General features: G+C 43.4%; 1 protein-coding gene across 1 annotated transcript; it reads right to left on the bottom strand.

Moving 5' to 3' along the window:
• Positions 1-679: 679 nt before the first annotated feature.
• On the bottom strand, positions 680-17734 carry CUNH10orf53 (chromosome unknown C10orf53 homolog). Its single transcript, XM_036355905.1, has 3 exons — positions 17638-17734; positions 1417-1536; positions 680-744 (listed from the first exon to the last, which is right to left on the bottom strand). The coding sequence occupies exons 1-3, from the start codon at positions 17732-17734 to the stop codon at positions 680-682; spliced, it is 282 nt and encodes a 93-aa protein (XP_036211798.1).
• Between the last annotated feature and the right edge of the window lie 5220 nt (positions 17735-22954).

Genomic DNA, 22954 nt, shown 5'->3' with positions numbered 1-22954 from the left:
TTTGCAGGCCCTACACAGGATTGAGCCTGCAACCTGGGCATGTACCCTGACCGGGAATCGAACCATGACCTCCTGGTTCCTAGGTCAACACACAATCACTGAGCCATGCTGGCCAGGTGAATAACCAGAGATTTGGCTTCAGGTAATTGTCTATTAGCATTTATGTAGGATTCCATTGGGAACAAGAAATAAACCTGTAGGATTAGCCAGGTTTCCAAATATTGAAATTGACTGTTAGTTCAGATTTTCAAAGGCCGCTATTTTCCCTCCCCACCCCACCCCCACCCCCATCCGTCTTTAATTTTGCCTGTTCCTAGCGCTTTGCTAACTATAGGATGGAATCCCTGATGCTTCCGGCGGCTGTGCTTTATTAGTAAGAGACGACGCTTTGGTATGAGATTGCATTTTATTATTTCCTTCAGCTCAACATGTACCTGATATTGGAGGGCCTCCCTATGGGTTCGGATTGAGACACACAGCAAATGGTGTGGTTTGATTGCAGTGTGGACCCGTTTCCCTGCAGCCAGGTGCGCAGCCCTGTGCAGGCGGAAGGACAGTCTGGAGTTGCCTCGTTCTGAAGGGGGTGCTGGCGTCCATGGCCCAAATTGCTGCTTTTGTTTGCATCACCGAACGCCTGAGGCAGTTGCTGTTTTGACTTGAGGTGCCCGTTTCCACGAGATCAGTAGGCATTTAGCACGGCTATCCTGGCCTCTTGGCACAGAGGGTCTAGTTTACCATCACCTCCTAGGGAAACAGATAGACTTTTCTTGTGACCAGCTTTATATGCAATTTAATGTCACATAAGACACACGTATGGCTTCCACTAGGAGAGCATTTTCTAAGTACACGGGCACGGCACTGCTTAGTTGGTCTGCATTAGTGGATTGCAAAAGCGTTTACTTCTGAGCAGAGTGAGGTATGCCTGATACCAGCCTGCCAGGCCAGCAGCTCACCAGTGCAAAGAAATCCTTAGAATATCGCTGACAAACTGTACAACGGGCGTATCAACTCTGTCTTATGAGGCCTAGACAGAATAGTCAAATGAAACAAAATTTGTTCTGAAGATAACATAATAAAACACACATTATTAAAATGCACCCCAACAACCGATCATCCCTAAATTCCCATCAGGTATTTGAAGCCTAGAGCTAAAACTTCATTCTCTTTCTGCCTCTCTCTGTTCCCAGTGTTCTAGGAAGAAGCCGCGAGCACCAAGCACTTCACTGTATGTGGTTTAGGATGCGCTCATTCAGTGCCACAGGGCACGGGGCTTTCAGTAAGAGTGTGAGACTCGGAAAGAAGCCCGGGCTGGATCTGGGCACACACACGGACCCCTTCAGCTGGAAGCTGAGGGCACTTGAGAGAAGGCCACGCTGCGGGGCAGGTGGGCTGGGCGGGGGGTGGGGGGGAGGTTACCGAATTCCAAGTCTTTGATGTTGCAGTGGAAGACAACTTCTTCGTTCACCTTGAGCTCCACCACATTCCAGTCCTCCATCTTCTCTAGAGTGACCAGGTGTCCATCTGCAGCTAGCACAGCTGCAAGAGAGAGAAAGGGGTGTGGTGGCGGACAGACTGCCGATGGCCATGGCATGCAGATGTCCTCACGGTCACAGCAGCTGGTCTGCTCTCCAGTTACTCATGGCTGTAACTCCGCCGTCCCGGTGGGCACCTGCCTGGCGCTGGCCCCAGATGCCCTCGCCTTCTCTGAGAGGCATAGCCCTAGGCCTGAGCGTTTCAGGATCGGTTGTGATTTGATCCAGACCCACATGATTGTGAAAATATGAGCTTTTTCTAGGAAGAGCTTTTGAGTTTTTTATAGAGACAACACTCAGTGTTTCAGAGAATTTGTGAAATTAGGTAACTTCTTACCTTGCTGATGGAACCTGTCTGGGGGGCAATTTGACAGTACATGACAAAAACCTTAAAAGCCTCAAAAAATTAGAATTAAAAAATGATTCTAATCTCTGGCCAAGGAAATTGCACTTATAAGAAGTCTTCCTGAGGAAAATATCAGATTTTTGGCAACAAGATATTTCATTCTGTAGTTTTATAATAGCAAAATACTGTGAATAACTTACATGCCCAATACTATGAATTTTTAATTGCAAGAATATTTGTAATATAAGCAAAAATGAGCCTACAGATAAACTACATATTCCACATTAATTAAAATGTATATGTAATAGAAAAAAAATACCCAGTGATTATCTTTCTCTGGTGAGATTATGAGAAGTTTTTTTCTCTTTATTCTTTTATCATGTTTTCAGGTTAAAATCTTTTTAATAAAGCTAATGGACTAGACTCTTATTCTCACCTTACGTGGCGAAAAGCAGACAGTTATGTCAGCTAATTGTATTTAATCACAGAGACAATTGCTTTTTCAAAATGTTGGCATGCCCACTTCATCTTTCAATCAGTTCAAGAACAGCAAGCCCTGACTGTGAGCATTTTAATTGCGTGATTTTAATTTCACTTCTGGAAAGGAACTTCAGAAAGTAACTCAGCGAGGATCTCCATTAACAAGACAGCGCTCCGCGGGCACCCCGTGGCGGCCCTAATTGACTTTGTGTCAGCCAACCCCGTCTCTGCAGACACCGCATCGTTTTCTATGGCATATTTATGTTATTGTATCCTGGTGAAAGGTCTTGTTCTTACATTTCTTTGGAGGAAGGCACTCAGCTTGGACCCAGGACTGGTTTAAATGAAGCAGACCACCCGGTCTGGAATGGCCAGTGGGTCGTCTAGTAAGCATAGGTCTCTACAGGTTTCTGGGGATCATACCCTCTTGAGTGGGGGGAGGAAAAATGGGGGGTGTAGCTGGAGAGGGAAGGAAGAGCTCCCAGTGGGTAGATAGGAGGCAATTCAGCCTCTGTGACCTTGACTGTCCCTTTTCTGAAGATGTAGCTGGGAAGTGGAGTTCAACATGATAGAAAAATCGGGAACAAAACAGCTTCTCCGCTCCCTCTCCCACTCCCACCCCCCCTTCTGGGGCTAGGAGCTAAGGCCTGGGGTTTCGGGGAGGGGGCTGCAGGCTCTGGGGCTGGTCACAGCAAACACAGTGTAAGTGAGGAGGGCGCTGCAGGGGCGACCGGGGAAGCTGTGCCCCCTGCAGCTGCCATGGCCCTTTCCCTCGGGGCCCGCTGACCAAGCCTCGTGCAGCATGTGAGCTTGGGGTTTGTTTTATGAGAACAGCGCACTCTTCCTGGCAGGGTGCAGCTAAGACACTGGATTCGAACCATCAGATAGTCAAGCCACCCTATGGAAGTAGGGGTGCCGACTAATGGGGTCTAAGTGACTGAAGCCCAACAAGAAGAAATCCTAAGAGAGCAATAACTCCTAACTTTACCTTCTATATGGTCGCAAAGCACGCACTCTCGCGGCCTTTAAGGGCATGCCTCTCCCTCACTGACCACAGCACCCTCCTACCCCCTCCCCACCGCCCCCAGGTGCCTGGTGTTAATGAAACTCACGGAATAAACATGCTCACAATGGCGCTGGGCACCTCCAAGGACTGTTTTGGACCCTGAGTGACCCGAGTCTGACTTATTAAAGCGATAAGCCATCTGAGTCTAGGTCGTAAATTACTCTCAGGACACCCATCCCTTCTCCTCAGGCCAGGATGCGCTGAGCCCAGCGGGAGGGTGGCCAGTGCAGGCTTAAGGGATAAAACTTGAAGCAGCACCAGATTCCTGCAGCTCATGCAAATGCCAACTTCTCTACATGGAGGACGCATTTGTTCTGTGAACTGCCATGGGTTGTCTATTCAAAGAAAGGTCAGATAAATATACTCCATGCAACAAAGTCTCTGCAAAGGCAGTGGCGAACCTCCAGCATAAATCAGCCAGAAGCTGTAAGGCCGCCTGCAGAATGCCTGGTTCTTTGAAGTGGCACCTCATTCTTCAAGTGGGATCTGGGTAACGGAAGGGACACGAAAAGCCCCCCTCTTCTCGGTGCTGGGGGAGTGTGCACCATCTGTGAATGATTTAAACACGCTGGTTAGGAAGTCAAGGCAAACAGACGACAGGCCTGTCCCCCTTCTCTACTTGTGCAGATGCAATGCTGATGAGCGTAGTGTGTGTAGCTAATGCAGGGGGGGGGGGGGGGGGCGGTGGATGTCACACAGCATCCTAACTGAATAAGGCAGACTCTGGTTTGTATGGGACAGTTTCACTTCCTTCTAGTTCCCTTCAGCGGGTCACTTGGCAAACTTAAGTACCCAGGCAAGGAGCAACATGGCCAGGGGACTTACTTAGAACTTTTCGTTAAGCATTAGTTAGTTTAGTTTCATCAGGATTGAAGCCACAGTGCAGACATTTTTGCTGAGCTATTATAATAAAGAAAGAACAAAAAGGTTCAGATTGCTTAAGGCATAGTAAGTTCAGGAAAGATCAAATGTATTACCAAAGCCAGCAGGCTTCAGGAAATGATAAAGAGCTATGATTTTTAAAGGAACACACAGAAGTCAGATGCAGGCTTTACAGAAGGGGGTCTGCAAGTGCACCGCTCTGTGCCTGCTCTGGTGTTAGCGTTGAGGCTACGGTGGTCGGGGAGGGTGGGCCCGGGAGGGAGGAGGAGCAGATGCTGCCTGCCTGGCTTCAGTTGGCACTCTGGCATGTGTCACTGGCCCTCAGTGAATGTTGGCTGCCAGTATAATACGAATCATCATTCAGGAATATACAAAGCTAACTTTAAAAATCAACCACCTGCTGATACCTTGCAATACTTAAGTCTCCTTCAACCATAAAAACTCTTCCCTTGATCTTCTCAGAACACTCCTCTGCTCCCCTGCTGGCGGACAAGCTGCCTGTGCCCTCTGCTTCCTCTGCCCGCTCTGACCCTGTGCTCTCGGTGAAGAACCGCCCGCACAGTCAGGGGCTCGCCCTGTCTCTCCTACCCCTCAGGAGATGAACGCTCAGACCCATCTCCGTTATTGCTTTAAAATATTTTTTTTGAAAAATACTTTACTTGATTGTCTACACACACCCTTTCCAGCATCACATGTAGTCGCTAGTAGGCTTTTCAGTGGTAAGAGCCTGTGTTCAGGTGAACCTTTGGGTTTCTAACCTCCTCATCTGCACCCCAGGTTTTCTCAGCGATGTTTTTGAGCTGCAGCTGTTGGCCTTTGGTTGCATTCTTTATTGTGCATGCGGATGTGCACTGATGGCCGGGACTTCTTAACAGCTGGTTTTTTTGGGCAGTATTAGGAAAAAAATGTCACTCAAGGGATACCCGCTAGAATTCTAATAGGGCCAAGTCATGTTGGGATCTAAAGGCTTGTTAATGATGGGGAGTGCCTACATGAAATTAGTGAGAAATGAGGTTTGCTTTCTCTTAGGAAAGCAGCAGCTTTGTAGCCTAATACGTGTTTTTCATGTGAATCCTGACAGTTTACTAAATAGCTGGTTATGGAGAAGGTGGGCAGGTAATATTTCTCCAGAAATGGTTCCTACCTTGTACATTATTTGGTTTCTTTTATTTACCTGCTTGAATACTTGAATAAACCACTCTTCAGTTTTAATCCTTTTATTTTAATCCTCTTAGATAATAAATTTGAACTGACAAATTGCACAGAAGCTCTTTGGCGTTAATCTAATTTAGTGACATGATAAAAACAAAAACAAGGCTTCCCTTTACTTTGACAAAGTAATGTAATTTACCTTATTTATCTGTATGAAATTCCAGCAGTTAATTTGAACACTTATTTATTTGATGTTTGTATTCTTAGGTCTCTAATACAGTGTTTCTACCCCTCATTTGTAATTGCATGCATTATTCTTGAAACTAGGTAAAATTCACTGAATTGTTGTATAATAAATAGCCTTTTTATTATTGCCTGTAAAAAATAAGATAAAATAAAATACTTTTACGCTAAAATTCTACAGGTTATGATGCAGACCCATGACTTAAAAAACCCTTGCTAGTATAGAAATGGACAAAAATTTTAAATTATACATAATTCTTCCACCTCCTGCCCTTTGTCTTTTTTCACTAGAGGTGGGATCGCAATGCATACGGGATTCAGGAACATACTTTATGCCTTGAACACTGTGGTGTGGTGATCCAGTCCTGCCAACATACATAGATCAGCTACACTGCATGTCATGTGACAAATGTACTGCAATTTATTCAGCCATTCTTTTTTCTGATTGTTTCCTATTTTTCAGTCAAGAAATCGAGAAATATAAAGGAAGAGGATGCCTCCATGTACATGTGCAAGTTTGTGTGTGTGTGTGTGTGTGTGTGTGTGTGTGTGTGTGTGTGTGTAAAATTGAGAAATGGCATAGGTGGATTCCACAATATATGTTAAATTTTAAGATACTGCCGAATTGCCCTCCAGTTTACCCTCCCTCCTCAAGTCTTTGAGAACACATTTTCCCCAGGTCCTTCATCAGCTATGAATTCATCTTTTTCTAAAGATAATTCCTACTTAACAGTTTGGTGCCCATTGGCCATTTTCTTCTTGCAATTCTCATCTCATTTGCCTCCTGTGCCTCCAGGTTCTCTCCTACATCAGCACCCACCTGAGGGACCACTCTCACGTCCTACTGTCTGCCCGGTTCTGTTTTGCCTTGCTTCCTCTGCAATCTCACCTCCGGTGGCTCTAGCATTCAGTTCCATGTAGGTTCATTTTAACTAATATTTCTCGATCCTTAAAACATGCCCGGCACAATTCCAGACACTGGGACATAGCAGAGAACAGAACAGAGAAGAATCCCTGCTTCCTCAGAGATCAAGAGTAATACAGTCGTAGTAGGGAATTTTAACAAACCATTGATATCAATGGATAGATCTTTTGAACAGAAGATCAACAAGGAAACAGCAGCCTTAAATGACACACTAGATCAGATGGACTTAATTGATATATTCAGGGCATTTCACCCCAAAGCTGCAAAAATACATTCTTTTCAAGTACACATAGAACATTTTCAAGGAGAGACACACATTAGGACACAAAAAAAAGGCTTAGTAAGTTTAAGAGGACTGAAATAATATCAAGCATCTTCTCTGACTACAACAGTAAGAAACTAGAAATCAATTACAATAAAAAAACTGAAAATATCTGATAAATTTCTTATCCTTCATTTCATTTAGCTTTTCTTCTGGAGAATTCTCTTGTTCTTTCATTTGGGCTCATTTTTTAATCTCCCCATTGGGCTGCCTGTTTGGGTTTGAGTCTCTGTATTAGGTAGATCAGCTAGGAGCCCCGATCTCTGGTGCAGGACAATGTCAGACTCTGTGACTGGCCCTGACCACTGTTTGGAGATATCAGGAATCCACAGCTTGTGCCTCCCTCTGCTGGGCTGGGTGCCTTTGGAAAGGACCAAGATGTGCATCAAAGTCTGCTTTTCCAACCCCCCGGCCCAGGAAGAGATCAGGCAAAGGCACAAAGCCTCCAGAGATCACCCTCTGCCTGTGGTCTGATTGTTATTTTCAGTCTTAATTTGTCTCAGGCTACAGACCACAGCAAGGCATAGGCTCTACTACAGGGTAGGTGAGAGGTTTTCCAACAGGGAGGGGCAATTGCTTCCCTCCCAGGCAAAAGCTGCCGGGATGGAAAATGTCTTCTCGAGAAAGATGTCCTCTGCAGAATGAGGGAATGACTCAGCACAGGAAACTGTGCAGTGGCCTTCTGAGCTCTAACCCCGGAGCCTCCAACCCTGCATTCTCCTCACACAGCTCTAGCCCACCCTGCCCTCCCTCTGCCAGAGCCCAAGGTGAGTTGCTGCTTTTCCAGCCATCTCTCCTTAGCAGACAGCAACCCTGCTGCTTTCCACAGCCAGATGTTATGTGGGCACCTTTCTCAGTTCTGGTGGTTTCTCAGCTCTGGAGCCAAGCTTGGCGTTTAGACTCCAGAGTTCTCAATGGGAACCCCTGATAGCTGAGATATCCCTCCAGAACTCCAGCTGCTGTCTGTGGGAGCCTGGCCAGCCCTCTTGAGCCTCAGCACTTTCTACCAGTCTCTATGTGGTCTCCATTTTCAGTCCTTGTTATCAGGGTTCTCTCCAGCTACTCTTCAGTTGATTATTCAGGATGTTTTTTTCTGTATTGTAGTTGTAATTCCAGTTTGGTCCTGGGAGAGTGTCAATGTAGCTTCTACTTAATCCACCACCATTTTAGAACTCCCCCGGCCCCATGACTATCTTTTTCCTATATTTTTGTATTCATATTTCACTATCATTTCTTTCCTTCTTAAAGAAGTTCATTTATCATTTCTTGTAATATTTATTTAGTGGTGATGAACTACTTACGTTATTTAATGTCTGGGAAACTCTTTATCTCTCCTCTGATTGATTGTAAATGATAGCCTTGCTGGGTGGAGCAATCTTGGTTGTAGGTCTTAGCCTTTCATCACTTTGAATATTTCATGCCAATCCCTCTGGCCTGCAAAGTTTCTCTTGAGAAGTCAGCTGACAGTCTTATGAGAGCTCCCTTGTAGGAAACTACTTTTATTTCTTGCTACTTTTAAGATTCTCTCTTTGTCTTTCACCTTTGGCATTTTAATTATGATGTGTATTGGTGTGGGCCTCTTTGGATCTTGTTTGAGACTCTCCGTGCTTCCTGAACTTGTATGGCCATTTACTTCACCAGGTTAGGAAAGTTTTTGGTCATTATCTTTCCCTATAGGTTTTCTTTCTTCTTTCTTCTCCTTCTGGTACCCCTATGATATGTTATCTTGCTTAATATTGTCCAAAACATCCCTTAAACTGTCTCATTTTAAAATTTCTTTTTCCTTTTGGCTGATCCAATTGAGGGTTTTCTGTTACCCTGTTATTCAGATCACTGATTTGATCCTCTGCTTCATCTAATCTGTTGTAGATTTTCTCTAATGTATTCTTCATTTTAGTTATTGTAGTCTTTACTTCTGATTCTTTTGTAATGTTTTTTTTAATCTCTTTGTTGAGTTCTCACAAAGTTCATCTATTCTTCCCCTAAGTTCATTGAGCATCCTTATAACCAGTGTTTTAAACACTGTATTTAGTTGATTACTTGTATCCATTTTGTTTAGTTCTTTTTCTGGAGTTTTGTCTTATTGTCCATTTGTGTTATGATTCTCCATCTTCCAATTTTGGCTGCCTTTCTGTGTTTGCTCTTTGTGTTACATAGATCTGCTGTATCTATCAGTGTTGGCAGAGTGGCCTTATGTAGTAGGTGTCCTGTGTGGCATATTTGTGCAGTCTCCCTGACCATGTTAGGGTATTTCTTGTGTGCCGTGTGTGCCCTCTTATTCTAGCTAAGCTTGATTACTGTTGGTACATCAGTGGGTGGGACTGACCCCAAGGCTTACTGACTACAAGAGCTGGCTGTAACTATAGCAAGAAAGCTGTTGTATGGAGGCTGACCCCCATAGAGCAGGAGTTACTTTCATAGGGCTCTGGTGTCAATTGAATTCATCCTTCAAGTATTTTGTTTGTGGAGCTGTTTGGGTGGTGCTCTGGTGAGGTCTGAAGATAGCCAGTAGGTATATTGGTTCTGCAGCCTCTTTGGAAGGGTTATAGTGCAGGCCAGGGGAATGGTCATTTGTGCCAGCTTGGAGTCACCTGGTGGGAGCTACAAAGTAATATGCATTCGGTTGCCAGTTGTGTAGAGTTTGGAGGTGCTTGGGCGAGGCCATGCTGTGGACTGAGGCCAGCTGCAACTAATTCCAGGAGATGTGAGCTGAGGTCAGCTGCATTTGGGCCCAGCTTGTGATCATTTAATTAAGGATACTTTCCAAGTCACCACTGGCCACAGCTTTGCCAGCCTTGGGGCCAACCTCATGGTGTTATAATGCAAGTTGAGATCCGTCAGTGCTTGTGCCAGGCTTAGGGCTACTTAGCAAGAGGTGCAGCTGCCTGCTGCTTATGTGGGGTGTGTAGACCTCTGAAAGATTTTAGGACAATCCCAGCATGAGCTGAGGCAGACCACTGTGTTCAAAAGCCACTGGAAGCTGTGCAGGTTGGGCACACAACTTGGGTGGAGCTGGGTCTCAGGGAACCATCAGGGGAACAGTGTTAGTTACATTAATGGAGAGGACAGATTTGGCACCTGCCTGCACCAGGGTCAGCTGAGTGCTGGGAGGGCTCAACAAAGAAACAATGGCACCTACCAGCACTTTTAGGGAGAGAGCTGCCCTGAGCCCAGCCCCTCCAGTCCTCACCCTGAAGCTAGTCAATTTAGTTCCTCTTTGTAGGTCCCTGGCACATTTTGAGATGTTTTCCCTGCACTGGATCCTACAGTGAGTTTTTGAGTGAGTCCATTGACAGGCTCCTCAAGAGGAATGCCTAGGATTCCAGCAGCCCTCCATCTCACTTGGCTGTACACCCCACTGGTTTTCACAGTCAAATGTTATAGGGACTTCTCTTCCCAGCAGTGGTGCCCTGGGCTGGGGAACCTGGTGTACCCCTTCCAATTCTTTCTTAATTGTCATGCCATGGATGTGGGTAAGACTTCCTGTTCCATGTATCTGTCCCTCTTACCAGTCTCATTGTGACATCTTTATTATATTCTTAGTTATAGAAATTCAGTTAATCTTCAGGTGGTTATCAAGTGAGATTCTTCTATAATTTACTTGTGATTTTTATGATGTCATGGGAGGAGGTGAGTACAGCATTTACCTATTCTGCCATCTTTATTAGAAGTTCCCACATGAATATCTTTTCAATGAAATTGAACTCTTATCTTATACTAGAGGCCTGGTGCACAAAATTCGTGCACCTGGGGGGGGGGAGGCGGGGATCCCTCAGCCCAGCCTGCACCCTCTCCAATCTGGGACCCCACAGGGGATCGGGCCTAAACTGGCAGTCGGACATCCCTCTCACAATTCAGGACTGCTGGCTCCCAACTACTCGCCTGCCTGCCAGCCTGATCACCCCCTAACCACTCCCCTGCCAACCTGATCAATGCCTAACTGCTCCCCTGCTGGCCAGATCGCCCCCAACTGCCCTCCCCTGCTAGCCTGGTCACCCCCAACTGCCCTCCCCTGAAGGCCTGGTGTCCCCCAACTTCCCTCCTGTGCAGGCCTCGTTGCCCCCAACTGCCCTCCCCTGCTGGCCTGGTTGCCCCCAACTGCCCTCCCCTTCTGGCCTGGTTGCCCACAACTGCCCTCCCCTGCAGGCCATCTTGTGGCCACTGCCATCTTTGAGGATGTGGCAGTCAATTAGCATATTCCCTCCTTATTGGCTGTGGGTGCCACCATCTTTGCGATGGCATGAGGGTCAATTAGCATATTCCCTCTTTATTAGGATCATATATAAAAGTTAACTCAAAATAGGTCAAAGATCTAAATTTAGAAATTATAAAGCTTTTAGAAGAAAACAGTATTCTGCATGACCTTAGATTTTTGCAATGATTTCTTAAACATCAAAGGTGAGGTAATAAAAGGAAAACAGAAAAACCTAACTTCATGAAATTTAAAACTTTTTGTGCATCAAGGGACAATATTAAGGAAGTGATGTATAGAATGGGAGAAAGTATTTGCAAGTCATTTATCTGAAAAGGGCCTGGTACCCAGAATATATAAATTGTTGGAAATAATGTGAAGAAATTGGAATCCTTATACATTGCTAGTGGAATGTAAAATGGTGCAGCTGCTGTAAAAACAATTTGGTAGTTCCTCAAAAAGTTAAACATAGAATTACCATATGACTCAGCAATTCCACTCCTAGTTACATGCCCACAAAACATTATAAACAGGGACTCAGATACTTGCATACCTATATTTATAGCAGCTTACTCACAATAACCAAAAAGTGGAAACAAGCAAAGAGTTCATCAACAGATGAATGGATAAAAAAAGTGATATATACATATAATAGACTATTATTTGGCCATAAAAAGAAAGAAAATACTAATTCATGTTACAACATGGATGAAACTTCAAACTAGTATGCTAAGTGAAATAAGCCAGGCACAAAAGACAAATATTGTATGGTTTTACTTACATAAAGTATCTATATTGGGCAAAGTTATAAGGACAGAAAGTAGGTTAGAAGTTAGCAGGAGCTGAGGGCGGGATAGGGAATTATTGATCAGTGGATACAGAGTTTCTGTTTGGGGTATTAAATAATTTTGGAAGTACATAGAGATGATAATTGCATAACATTTAAAAAATACATTTTTATTTATTTCAGAGAGGAAGGGAGAGGGGGAGAGAGACAGAAACATCAATGATGAGAGATAATCATTGATCAGCTGCCTCCTGCATGCCCCCACACTGGGGATTGAGCCTGCAACTCAGGCATGCGGCCTTTACCGGAATCGAGTCCACAGGCTCTATCCACTGAGCCAAACCAGCCAGAGATAACCTTTGTTTTAAAGAATATGTTGTCTGGTATTGCTACCCCAGCTTTTTAAATATATATTTGCATAAAATGTATTTTTCCATCTCTTTGCTTTTATTTATTTTTTAAAAAATATATTTTATTGATTTTTTACAGAGAGGAAGGGAGAGGGATAGAGAGTTAGAAACATCAATGAGAGAGAAACATCGATCAGCTGCCTCCTGCACACCCCCCACTGGGGATGTGCCCGCAACCAAGGTACATGCCCTTGACTGGAATCGAACCTGGGACCCTTCAGTCCACAGGCTGACGCCCTATCCACTGAGCCAAACTGGTTAGGGCAATCCCTTTACTTTTAGGGTCTTGTTTTCTTCTCCATTCAGCCACTCTCTGTCTTTTGATTGGAGCAATTAATCCATTTACATTTAAAGCAATTGTTAATAGATATGTCTTTATTGCCATTTTATTATCAGATTTTTTATCTTTTTTTCCTTGTTCTTCTTAAAGACCTTTAACATGTCTTATACTACTGGTTTGGTGGTGATGAACTTCTTTAGCTGTTCTTGCTGGGAAACTCTTTATCTGTTCTTAAATTCTAAATGATAACATAATCTTGGCTGTAGGTCCTTGCCTTTCATCACTTTGAATATTTCATGCCATTATCTTCTGGTCTATAAAGTTTCTGTTGAATAATCAGTTGAAAGTCTTATGGGAGTTTCCTTGTAGGTAGCTAACTGCTTTTCTCTTTCTGCTTTTAAAATTCTCTTTTTGTCTTTAACCTTTGACACTTTAATTATGATGTGTCTTGATGTGAGTCTCTTTGGGTTTATATTGTTTGGGTCTCTCTGTGCTTCTTTGACTTGTGTGTCTATATCTTTCACAGGGTTAGGTAAATTTCCCATTATTATTTTTTAAATAGCTTTTTAATTTCTTGTGCTCTCTCTTCTCCTTCTGGCACATCCATGATGTGAATTTTGGTATACTTAAAGTTGTCCCAGAAGTTCCTTACACTATTCTCATTTTATTTTAAAAAAAAAATTGTTGTTGTTGCTATTCTGATTGGGTATTTTCTGCTTCCTTCAAATCACTGATTGATCCTCTGATTTATCTACTCTACTGTTGATTCCTTGTAATGTATTCTTCATTTCTGACTGGTTCTTTTTTATGTTTTCTATCTTGTTAAAGTTCTCACTAAGTTCTTCTACTCTTCCCCTAAGTTCATTGAGCATCCTTATAACCAGTGTTTTGAACTCTGAATCTGGTAAATTGCTTGTCTCCATTTTGTTTAGTTATTTTTCTGGAGTTTTGCTGTGTTCTTTCCTTTGGGACATGTTTCTTTGTTGCCTTATTTTAGCTGCCTCCCTGTGTTTGTTTCTATGTATAAGGTTAGAGTTGCTACCTCTCCTAGTCTTGGTAGAGTGGCCTTATGGAGTACAGTCAAACCTTGGTTCTTGAATGTCTCCTATCTCAAACAATTTTGTTTTCAACCAAGTTTATCAATGGAAAAATGTCCTGTTTGTTGAATAAAACTTTGGTTCCCCACCCAACAACCCTTTCATGCTGATACCTGCATGATACCTCTCAGGTGACAAAGAAAGGAGAGAATGTACTAGTATTAGTCAGCTTACTGCTAAACTTCGCATTGTTAAACCCTCAGGAAATTGTGCTGTGAATATTTTTATGTGTTGTTTTTTTTTTTTTTTTTTGCTTTTGTTGCTGCTTATTATTAAATGTGTACAGTAAGTCACCATGGGTCCTAAGAAGGTTAGTGATAGCAGCAAAGTGAAAAGGAAAGTTGTGAGAACAATAATAGAGCTTACAAAAGAAATAATTGCAAAGTATAATCAAGGTATTCATGTGTTTAATCTGGCTACCTAGTATGGCATGGAGAAATTGCTGATTAGCTGAATTTTAAAACATAAAGAGGCCATCAAGAGTGCTGATATTAAGGGTGTAAAAGTGCTCATAAAACACTGATCACATGCTGAAGAGGTAGAAAAATTATTGATTTGGATAAATGAAAAGCAGTTAGCCAGTGAAAGCACTTCAGAGGCAACAGCTCTCAACATTAAAGTTCTAGTGTTGACATCAATTTTCATTTTTTACTGTACATTTCATTCCCTTTTTAAAAATTTTTCATTTATAGTTCATCTCCTTTTTGTTTTAAATGTGTTTATCTATAGGTTAAACATTACATTAGACATGCACTGTATATAAGAAAGGTTAAAACAGGGAATCATTTGGGGTTCTGGAACAGATTAATTAAATTTACATTATTTCTAATGGGGAAAAAATGCTTCAGTTTTCTTACAAATTGCTTCTCAAACAGTCTTCTGGAATGAGCTAAGTTTGAGAACCCAGGTTCCACTGTAGGTCTCACACAGTCTCCCCAGCCACCCAAGCTGGTGTTCCAGGTGTGCCTTCCATCTGGGCTGTGTGCATCCTCCTGTAATAGTTGAGCTTTGATTGCTATTGGCAAGTCAATGGGGTGGATTTACCTCCAGGCCAATCAGCTGCAAATATTGGCTGTGACCACCGTGGAGAATCAGCAGTGCAGAGGCCAACCCCAGAGAGCAGAACTCACTTTACCAAGTCTCAGGTACCCACTGAGTCCACGCCTTGACTGTGTTGCTTGTTGAGGTGACTGGGTGGTGCTTCAGTTTGTCCTGAAGCTAATACCACATGTGCTGGCTCTGGGGCCCTCTGGGAGGTGTGGGCCAAGGCCAGCTGCCACCTGTGTCCTGCCCAGGGCCACACAGCATGAACTACAAAGCAATCCACAGATGGCTGCTACTCGTGCTGGGCTTGGAGGTGCCTGGGAGAGCCCAAGCTGAGGACCATGGCCAGCTGCCACTAGTGCCAGGCCTGGGGCCACTTAGCAAGAGGTACAGGGTACACAGAGGCCAGATGTTGCTTGTTTGAGAGCTTTTAGGAAAGTTGGCAGCATGAACCAAGACAGGCCATTTGTATGGAAAGACACTGGAAAGGGCTTGGGTGGTGGGGCGGGGGGAGACCTCTGAGAATCACCAGGGTCAGGGAAATGATGTCAGCCAGGTTGATGGAGACTCAAATATGGTGCCTGCCTGCTGGCTTTGTTCAGAGAGGGCTCAGCAAAGGAACCATGGCCTCTGTCAGCACTGCTGCTTGGGAGAAAGCTGCTCCTCCAGAACTCACCCTGAAGTCAGACAGTTCAGTTCCTCCCACACACCCCTGGTGTCTTTCAAGCTGCTGCCCCAGTGCTGAGCTCAGAGCCAGTGGAACGGAGTCCGTCTACGTGTGGGCCCTTTGTCTTGCTCAGCCACAGTCTCCGCTGGTTTTTACAGCCAGAAGTTTTGAATATTTCTCTTCCAGCCACTGGAACCCTGGACTGAGGATTCTGGTGTGGGGCTAGGACCTCTGGCTTTTCAGGGGGAACCTTGGTGGCCAAGATATTCCTCCCAATTTTTAACCACTTACATGTGGGTGTGGGACCAGCCTATTCTGTGTCTCCACCCCTCCCACCAGTCTTGATGTGGCTTCTTCTTTATACCTTAGTTAGAGGTCTTCTGTTCAGCTAGATTTCAGACAGTTCTGAATGATGGTTCTTCTGTAGTTTGGTTGTAATTTCGACGTGGTTGTGGGAGTTTCCAAGTACCACATTCCAAGTACACTGCCATCTTGATCAGAGCCAGACCTACCTTATTTTTAAGGAAATGCTATAGTTGCTTAGTCTCATTATTTATTAAATGAAAAACTAAAAGTGGGTTATGAGGTGAAGAGTTGGTGAGTGGGCCCAGTTCATCAGATGGGGAGGAAGCAAAAAGTCAATTATTTAGGCAGTGTCCTTAGCCAAGACTACAAACATTTTAAGCATTACCAAATAATACTGGGTTATTTACAACAGAAATTTCTCAATCAACTCTTCTCTCAGAGAAAGTGGTTTTCTCTGATCACTGAAATTCTCCCCACACTCTAAACTAGAATGCAAGTGTCACCTCTTCCAGGAGGCCTTCCATGATTGCTGACTTTGTGTCCTCTGGACTCCCATAGCATTTTGCCTGGAAAATTCTGGGTTTGGGTCATATAATATAGTTCATGGAGACTCAGTCTCAGGCTTTCTTCTCATTCTATGTGTTCTCCCTGAGCCAACGACTCATACTTTTCTCTCCCCAGAAAACAGACTTTTTCTCCGAACTCCAGAACTGCAGAGCTGACTCAGAATCTCTGCTTACATAGCTGAAAGCACACTAAGTTCAATAATGTCCAAAATAAAGCATGTTCCTCCAATTGAATATCTTTGGTGTTGTCACTTCAATGTAGACCACTTCCATCCATCCTCACTTGGTTCAAGTCAGAACGGACTGGATCCAGAGGGCAGCCTCTTGACCCCTGCCTCCCATCTACAATTTCTTAGGGAGCACCATTGCTTTTACTTTCATCTACCACCCCTTTATGGCTGTCCTGGTACAAGCTACTGTCATCTCTCCCATGGGCACTCCAACAGCCCCGGACTTGTCTCCATGCTTCCATCCTAGACCCCTTTCATCTGTCCGCACAGCGGCCAGTGTTTTATCCCCTGCCTAGAACTTTTACAGGACCCTGCAGGATCTGGTTCCTGCCTACCTCTCCAACCACATCTTCCCATAAGTTCAATAAACACATCATTTGTTCATGCTTCCAGTCTTTACAGATATTAGCTCCCCCATTGAGAATGAGCTTTCTTCTCTTTACCTAATTAGTTTTTCATTCTTTAAAGCTGAACTCAAATGTAATTGCAGCAAGTAAACCTTTCCAGATATTTCCCCTCTCCCCTCCGATTCTGGCAGTGGCAGGGCCCACTATGATTACGTTCCTCTGTCACAGCCTTAGCACTACGGCCAGCTAGTAGTCATCAATGAGAGGGACATACATCACTTCAAGGACATATGTCTTTGTTCCCCAGCGTGTCCCAGGTACCTACAAGCGTGTCCACACATATTAGGTGCTCAATAAAGGTCTGCTGCATGAGTGAATGATCAGGGGATAGAGTCCCTGCCTTTTCCAGTCAGCCTTATGACCTTGGAGAAGTCACTTACCATTCCTGGTCCGCAGGCTCCACTGCGTAAAGCGGGGTCTGCAATTCTGTTTATCCAGGTAACGGTGTGCACTGCCTGGCACCTCATGGGCGCACAGAGCATGCTTACTGGTCCTATCCTTCTATTGAAGCAGGGGAAGGCGGAGGACGATGCTAACGCATCCCAGGGTGTTGGGGGTGCAGGAAAGACTCTCCAGAGAAGGTGGAAGGAGGTCTGAGGAAGGAAGGAGGTCTAGACAGAAAGCACAACCTTCCCGGATGCTCAGAGGCTCGCTATACCTGGGCACACGCGTGTTGCCGGCCCTCCAGCGCTCGGCTGCCCACCTTGCAGGCCCTCCAGGCGGAAGGTGCGGTGCTCCACAGACAGGCCGACTGCGCTGTATGGACCATAGCGCAAGGTGACCACTGCGTTCTTGGGCATGGCTGGGCCTCCTGCCCGGGCTACCGCATAGCGCACACTGCTGGGCAACTGCGCTTTATGCCCTTAGGAGTGGGCGTGGCCAGGCGCGGCTGGGCGTGGCCAGGCGGGTGGAGCTTGAGGGTCCTCCGTATCACCGCCCACCCCACCCCCACCCAGCGGTGCCCAGTGTAATGGGTGAGAGTGAGGAGTTTCCCTCCTGGATGCCTGCACCACCTACTGTGCGCCCACTGCTGGGCGCAAAAAGGTGTGGTGGTCAGAGATTATTTGCTTCAGCAACTCTCATAGTCAGGTAAACATGAGATTTTAATCTGATATGGAAAGTGTTGATCAATAACAATAGCCAGTATTTACAGACAATTACAGAAAGTATGTATCAGGCAACATACTAAGCACTTTCCATATGTTAGCTCATGTAATCATTTTACCATTCTTATAAAATAGGTTGTACTTTGTTATTTAGTATTTACCAAACGGAGGCTCAGAGGGGCCAAGTAACCTTCGCAGATGATTCAGGGGTGCAGCACGGATTGGAAACCCTGGTGAGGTGTCTATGTATAGATTTCTTCTTATTTATCTTGCCTGCGACTTGTTGATCACTTCTTTGAATGTTTGATAGAACATCTGTATAAAATTTTATCCCCCCCCCCTTTTTCACTGAGTGGAAGATTTTAAACTACTTCTTTAGTTTATTTAAGATTTATAAAAATATTCAGAAATTTTATTCTTGCATCACTTTCAACAAATTATATTTTCCTAATAATTTTTCTATTTTTATGTAAGTTTTCAAATTTATTGGCATACAGTGGTTGATGGAGTCTCTTATTTTAAATGTCTACTTTATTGTGGTTATGTCAACTTTTGATTTATAATATTATTTATTTCTGACTTTCATTTTTAAGTTTGTTTTACCAGAAACGTCTATCTTGTTAGTTATTTTATTTTATTATTGTTTAATGTATTACAAATAGTAGTACATATGTCTCCTTCTTCCCCCCATTTACCTCTCCCGGCCTTCTCCACCCCCCACCTCCTGGCACATGCCCTCACCTCCCTAGTGTCTGTGTCCATTGGTTATGCTTATATGCATGCGTACAAGTCCTTTGGTTGATCTTTTACCCCTATCCACTCCCTTCTCATGCCTTCCCGCTGAAGTTTGACAGTCTGTTTGATGTTTCTCTGTCTCTATATCTATTTTTATTCATTGGTTTATGATGTTCTTTATATTCCACGAATGAGTGAGATCATGTGATATTTATCTTTCTCTGACTGGCTTATTTCGCTTAGCATAATGCTCTCCAGGCCCATCCATGCTATTGCAAATGGTAGGAGTTCTTTCCTTTTTATAGCAGCATAGTATTTCATTGTGTAGATGTACCATAGTTTTCTAATCCACTCATCTGCTGATGGGCACTTAGGGTGTTTATCTTAGCTATTGAGGATTGGGCTGCTATGAACATAGGGGTGCATATTGTTAGTCTTTTTAAAGAACCAACTTTTACTTCGTCTAGCTTCTCTATTGTTTTTTGTTTTCTCTTTCATTGATAGCTGCTTTTAAAATTTTTGTTATTGAATTTATTGGGGTGACATTAATTAATAAAATTATACAGTTTCAGGTATACTAGAATTGTATATCATCTGTGTATTGTACTGTGTGTTCACCACCCAAAGATAAGTCTCCTTTCATCACCATTTATGCCCCTTTACCCTCTTCTACCTCCCTCTACCCCTTTCCCTCTGGTAATCACCACACTATTGTATGTGCCTATGAGTTTTATGGTTTTTTGCTTAATCCTTTCACTTTTTCCACCCAGCCCTGCAACATCCCTCTCCAAGGACAGCTGTCAGTCTGTTCTCAGTCGGTTTCTATTTTGTTTGTTACTTTTGTTCATTCAGGTCCTTTGCCATATTTTAATTGAATTGTTTGTTTTTCTGGCATTGAGTTGTATGAGTTCTTTATAAATTTTGGTTATTAACCCCTTATCAGATGTATCATTGGCGAATATGTTTTCCGATTCAGTGGGCTGTCTTTTCATTTTGCTGATCGTTTCTTTTGCTAGGCAAAAACATTTTAGTTTGATGTGGTCCTAGTTGCTTATTTTTCCCTTTGTTACTTTTGCCCAAGGAGATATATCAGAAAAAAAATATTACTATGAGAAATGTCTGAGATTTTACTGCCTATGTTTTCTTCTAGGATTTTTATGGTTTTGAGTTTAATATTTAAATCTTTTATCTATTTTGAATTTATTCTTGGGTATGGTGTAAGATGGTGGTTTCTTTTCTTTTCTTTTCTTTTCTTTTCTTTTCTTTTCTTTTCTTTTTTTTGCCTGTATCTGTCCAATTTTCCTAACACCATTTATTAAATTGACTGTCTTTACCCCATTGTATCTTTTTGCCTCCTTTGTCAAATATTAATTGACCATAAAATTGTGAGCTTATTTCTGGGTTCTCTATTCTGTTCCATATATCTATATCAGTGATGGTGAACCTTTTGAGCTCAGCGTGTCAGCATTCTGAAAGACCCTAACTTAACTCTGGTGCCGTGTCACATATAGAAATTTTTTGATATTTGCAACCATAGTAAAACAAAGACTTATATTTTTGATATTTATTTTAGTTATTTAAATGCCATTTACCAAGGAAAAATCAACCAAAAAAATGAGTTCACGTGTCACCTCTGACACGCGTCTCATAGGTTCGCCATCACTGACTATATGTCTGTTTTATTGCCAGTACATGGTGTTTTGATCACTTTGGCCTTGTAGTATAGTTTGATATCAGGTAGCATGATCCCTCCAAGTTTGCCCTTCTTTCTCAAGATTGCTGTGGCTATTCAGGTTCTCTTGTGGTTCCATATGAATTTTGGGAATATTCTAATTCTGTATTGATAGCTGTTTTTAATCTTTATTACTTTATTTGAGTTTACTGTTTCTTCTGCTTTCTTTGAGTTTATTGTTTGACTCCTTTAAAAAAATTTACTTTAAAAATATGCTTATTGACTTCAGAGAGGAAGAGAGATAGAAACATCAGTGATGAGAGAGAATCATTGATTGGCTGCCTCCTGCACGCCCCACACTGGGGATGGAGCCCGCAACCTGGGCATGTGCTCTAACCAGGAATTGAACCGTGACATCCTGGTTCATAGGTTGACACTCAACCACAGAGCCACACCAGCGGGGCAAACTTTTACTTTCTAAGTTACACTTAGTTCATCAATTTTCAGACTTCTTTTCTGATGTATTTTAACATATAAATTTCTCTGAAAACATGCTTTTGTTATATCCCAGAGGTTTTGATATGCAGTATCTTTATTATCATTCTGCTCTAAATTTTAAAATTGTATTAGTTTTTCTTTGAACCATGAGTTTTCGAAAGATGTGTTTCTCTGACTGTGGAATATTCTTAGCCATTTTCTCTTTGAACAGTACTCCTCCATTCCCCCTGCCCCCATTCTCTCTAATGTTTCCCTTTTGAACTCCTATGTGTATCTTCTCTCTATTTTTATTTATTTTTAATGTTAAACATTGATTTTATAGCTTTTTTGTAGTCATCTATTATCTCCAGTCTTTATGATGTTAATTTTCCTGTTTGTTTTATCTGCCACTTTCCCTCCAGTGAGCCATTCTTATGCCATTTGTATTGTTTGATTGTGAGCTCATCTTCAATGGAGTACTTTCCCCCTGTGCGTGTCTGTGGTGTTCGTGGCTGTGGAAAGTGGTTTTGCATTTGCTTCTGAGACCCTTTGGGTCTTATTGACCCGGGCAATTAAAACAAATTATTGGCTTGTAATTCCAGCTTTACATTTAACTTGTATAAATTCAGACTCCACATCCACATATGACACAGTTTATAGTTTGATTTCTCATTGATGCATTTTTTCCATTACCTACAGCTCTGAGTGAATGGCGTGGTTTCTCAGTGCTCCCCTGGGTTGGCGGGAGAGGTTCTCTAGTCCTTTATATAGGGCTGGGATGCCTCTATGAGGTCACAGTTTTACCTGGGGAGTTTGGCTGTATTTCCCACCTTGCATGGGCTGGGGTTATGCCTTTTAAACTTGCAGGGCGTCAGCCTCTGAGGTCTGTATCTGGTTGTATTTACCTTTAGCTCCTGCTCACTGCTCTGTGTTGCACATCCTTCTTTTTTTCCTGGCATGTGAGGATTTCTTTCTCGAGGTGATCTCTGTGTTTAAAAGAATTTTCTCTTTATTTGTATGTATTTTATAGGGTAAGGGGCCTGTCTGCATCAGCTCAGCTGGCTATTTTCCTGCTCCTTTAATATAAGAAATTAGAGACCAAACACAGAATCCTGGGGCCAATGACGTAAGGTACAGAAATAGGAAGTGAAATCACACAAGGAGATGGAAGAAGCAGTAGGAAAAAAACAAACCAAACCAAGGAGAGAGCTGGTCCTTGGGCAGCAGAGAAGACCAGAGCTTCGAGAAAGGTCCTCTTATGCGGTGGGAGGCCAGCTTTCCCCTGGGGTGGCATATGGCCCATCCTGCTCACTTTAAAAGGACAACGCAGAGAAACACAACCAGGGAATGGGCTGACTCTATAAAGGAAACCTGACCCTGATTCTCACCTGACCCCCAAGGAGAACTGCTTAGGAGTAATTTGGAAACTTCTGGTTCCTCTTGTGAAACTGGGAAGGACTCTTCCCTGCATCTCAACCTGAATTGACCAACATCCACCCAACAGGACCTGCAGAGACAACAGGGGCGGGTGGCAGCATTTTGCATGTTGACCGTCATACCCTTCTCTGTTGTCTACAGCTGATTATTTCTGGGCCAGTTGTGATATGTGTGATAAGAGCAAACCCAGGTTCCTTAGATCCTGGGCCTTCCTATCTTCCATTCGCTGTGGAACATCCTAGCCCGCATCTTTTTGGAGAATGCCTTTTCCACATCCCAATCACATACATCATACACTTTGAGGTTCTTTTTAGGCTCTGATTGGGAAGCGCTGGGGCTTCTGTTTGGAGGAATTTCGGTTCTGGTTTTGAGGATTACAGAGGTCTTGCAGCTCAGAATGTATCTTGGGGTTTTGCAGGCTGAGGGCACCTGTGTGCACAGGTACCTGTAGGAAGTTTTCATACAATAACCATCTTATGTCATCTCATCACAACCCTGGGAGTGGGTAGTGCTAATATCAACATCCCCATTTTATAGATGGGGAAACTGAGGGTTAGATAGAGGAAATGATATCCCCAAAGCCCATGGTAAGT

The sequence above is a fragment of the Myotis myotis genome, unplaced genomic scaffold (genome assembly GCF_014108235.1).
Source record: "Myotis myotis isolate mMyoMyo1 unplaced genomic scaffold, mMyoMyo1.p scaffold_m19_p_24, whole genome shotgun sequence".
NCBI lineage: Eukaryota > Metazoa > Chordata > Mammalia > Chiroptera > Vespertilionidae > Myotis > Myotis myotis.
The sequence above is the reverse complement of the archived record's forward strand: the minus strand, read 5'-3'. Positions and strand labels throughout refer to the sequence as shown.

Excerpts from the sequence above, each read along its gene's own strand:
- CUNH10orf53 (XM_036355905.1), bottom strand. The coding sequence starts at position 17,734 with ATGCCCAAGAACGCAGTGGTCACCTTGCGCTATGGTCCATACAGCGCA. Across the intron at positions 1,537-17,637 it reads CCGCCTGGAGGGCCTGCAAG|CTGTGCTAGCTGCAGATGGA; the intron begins GTGGGCAGCCGA and ends TCTCTCTTGCAG. Across the intron at positions 745-1,416 it reads CATCAAAGACTTGGAATTCG|GAGGTGATGGTAAACTAGAC; the intron begins GTAACCTCCCCC and ends CTGTTTCCCTAG.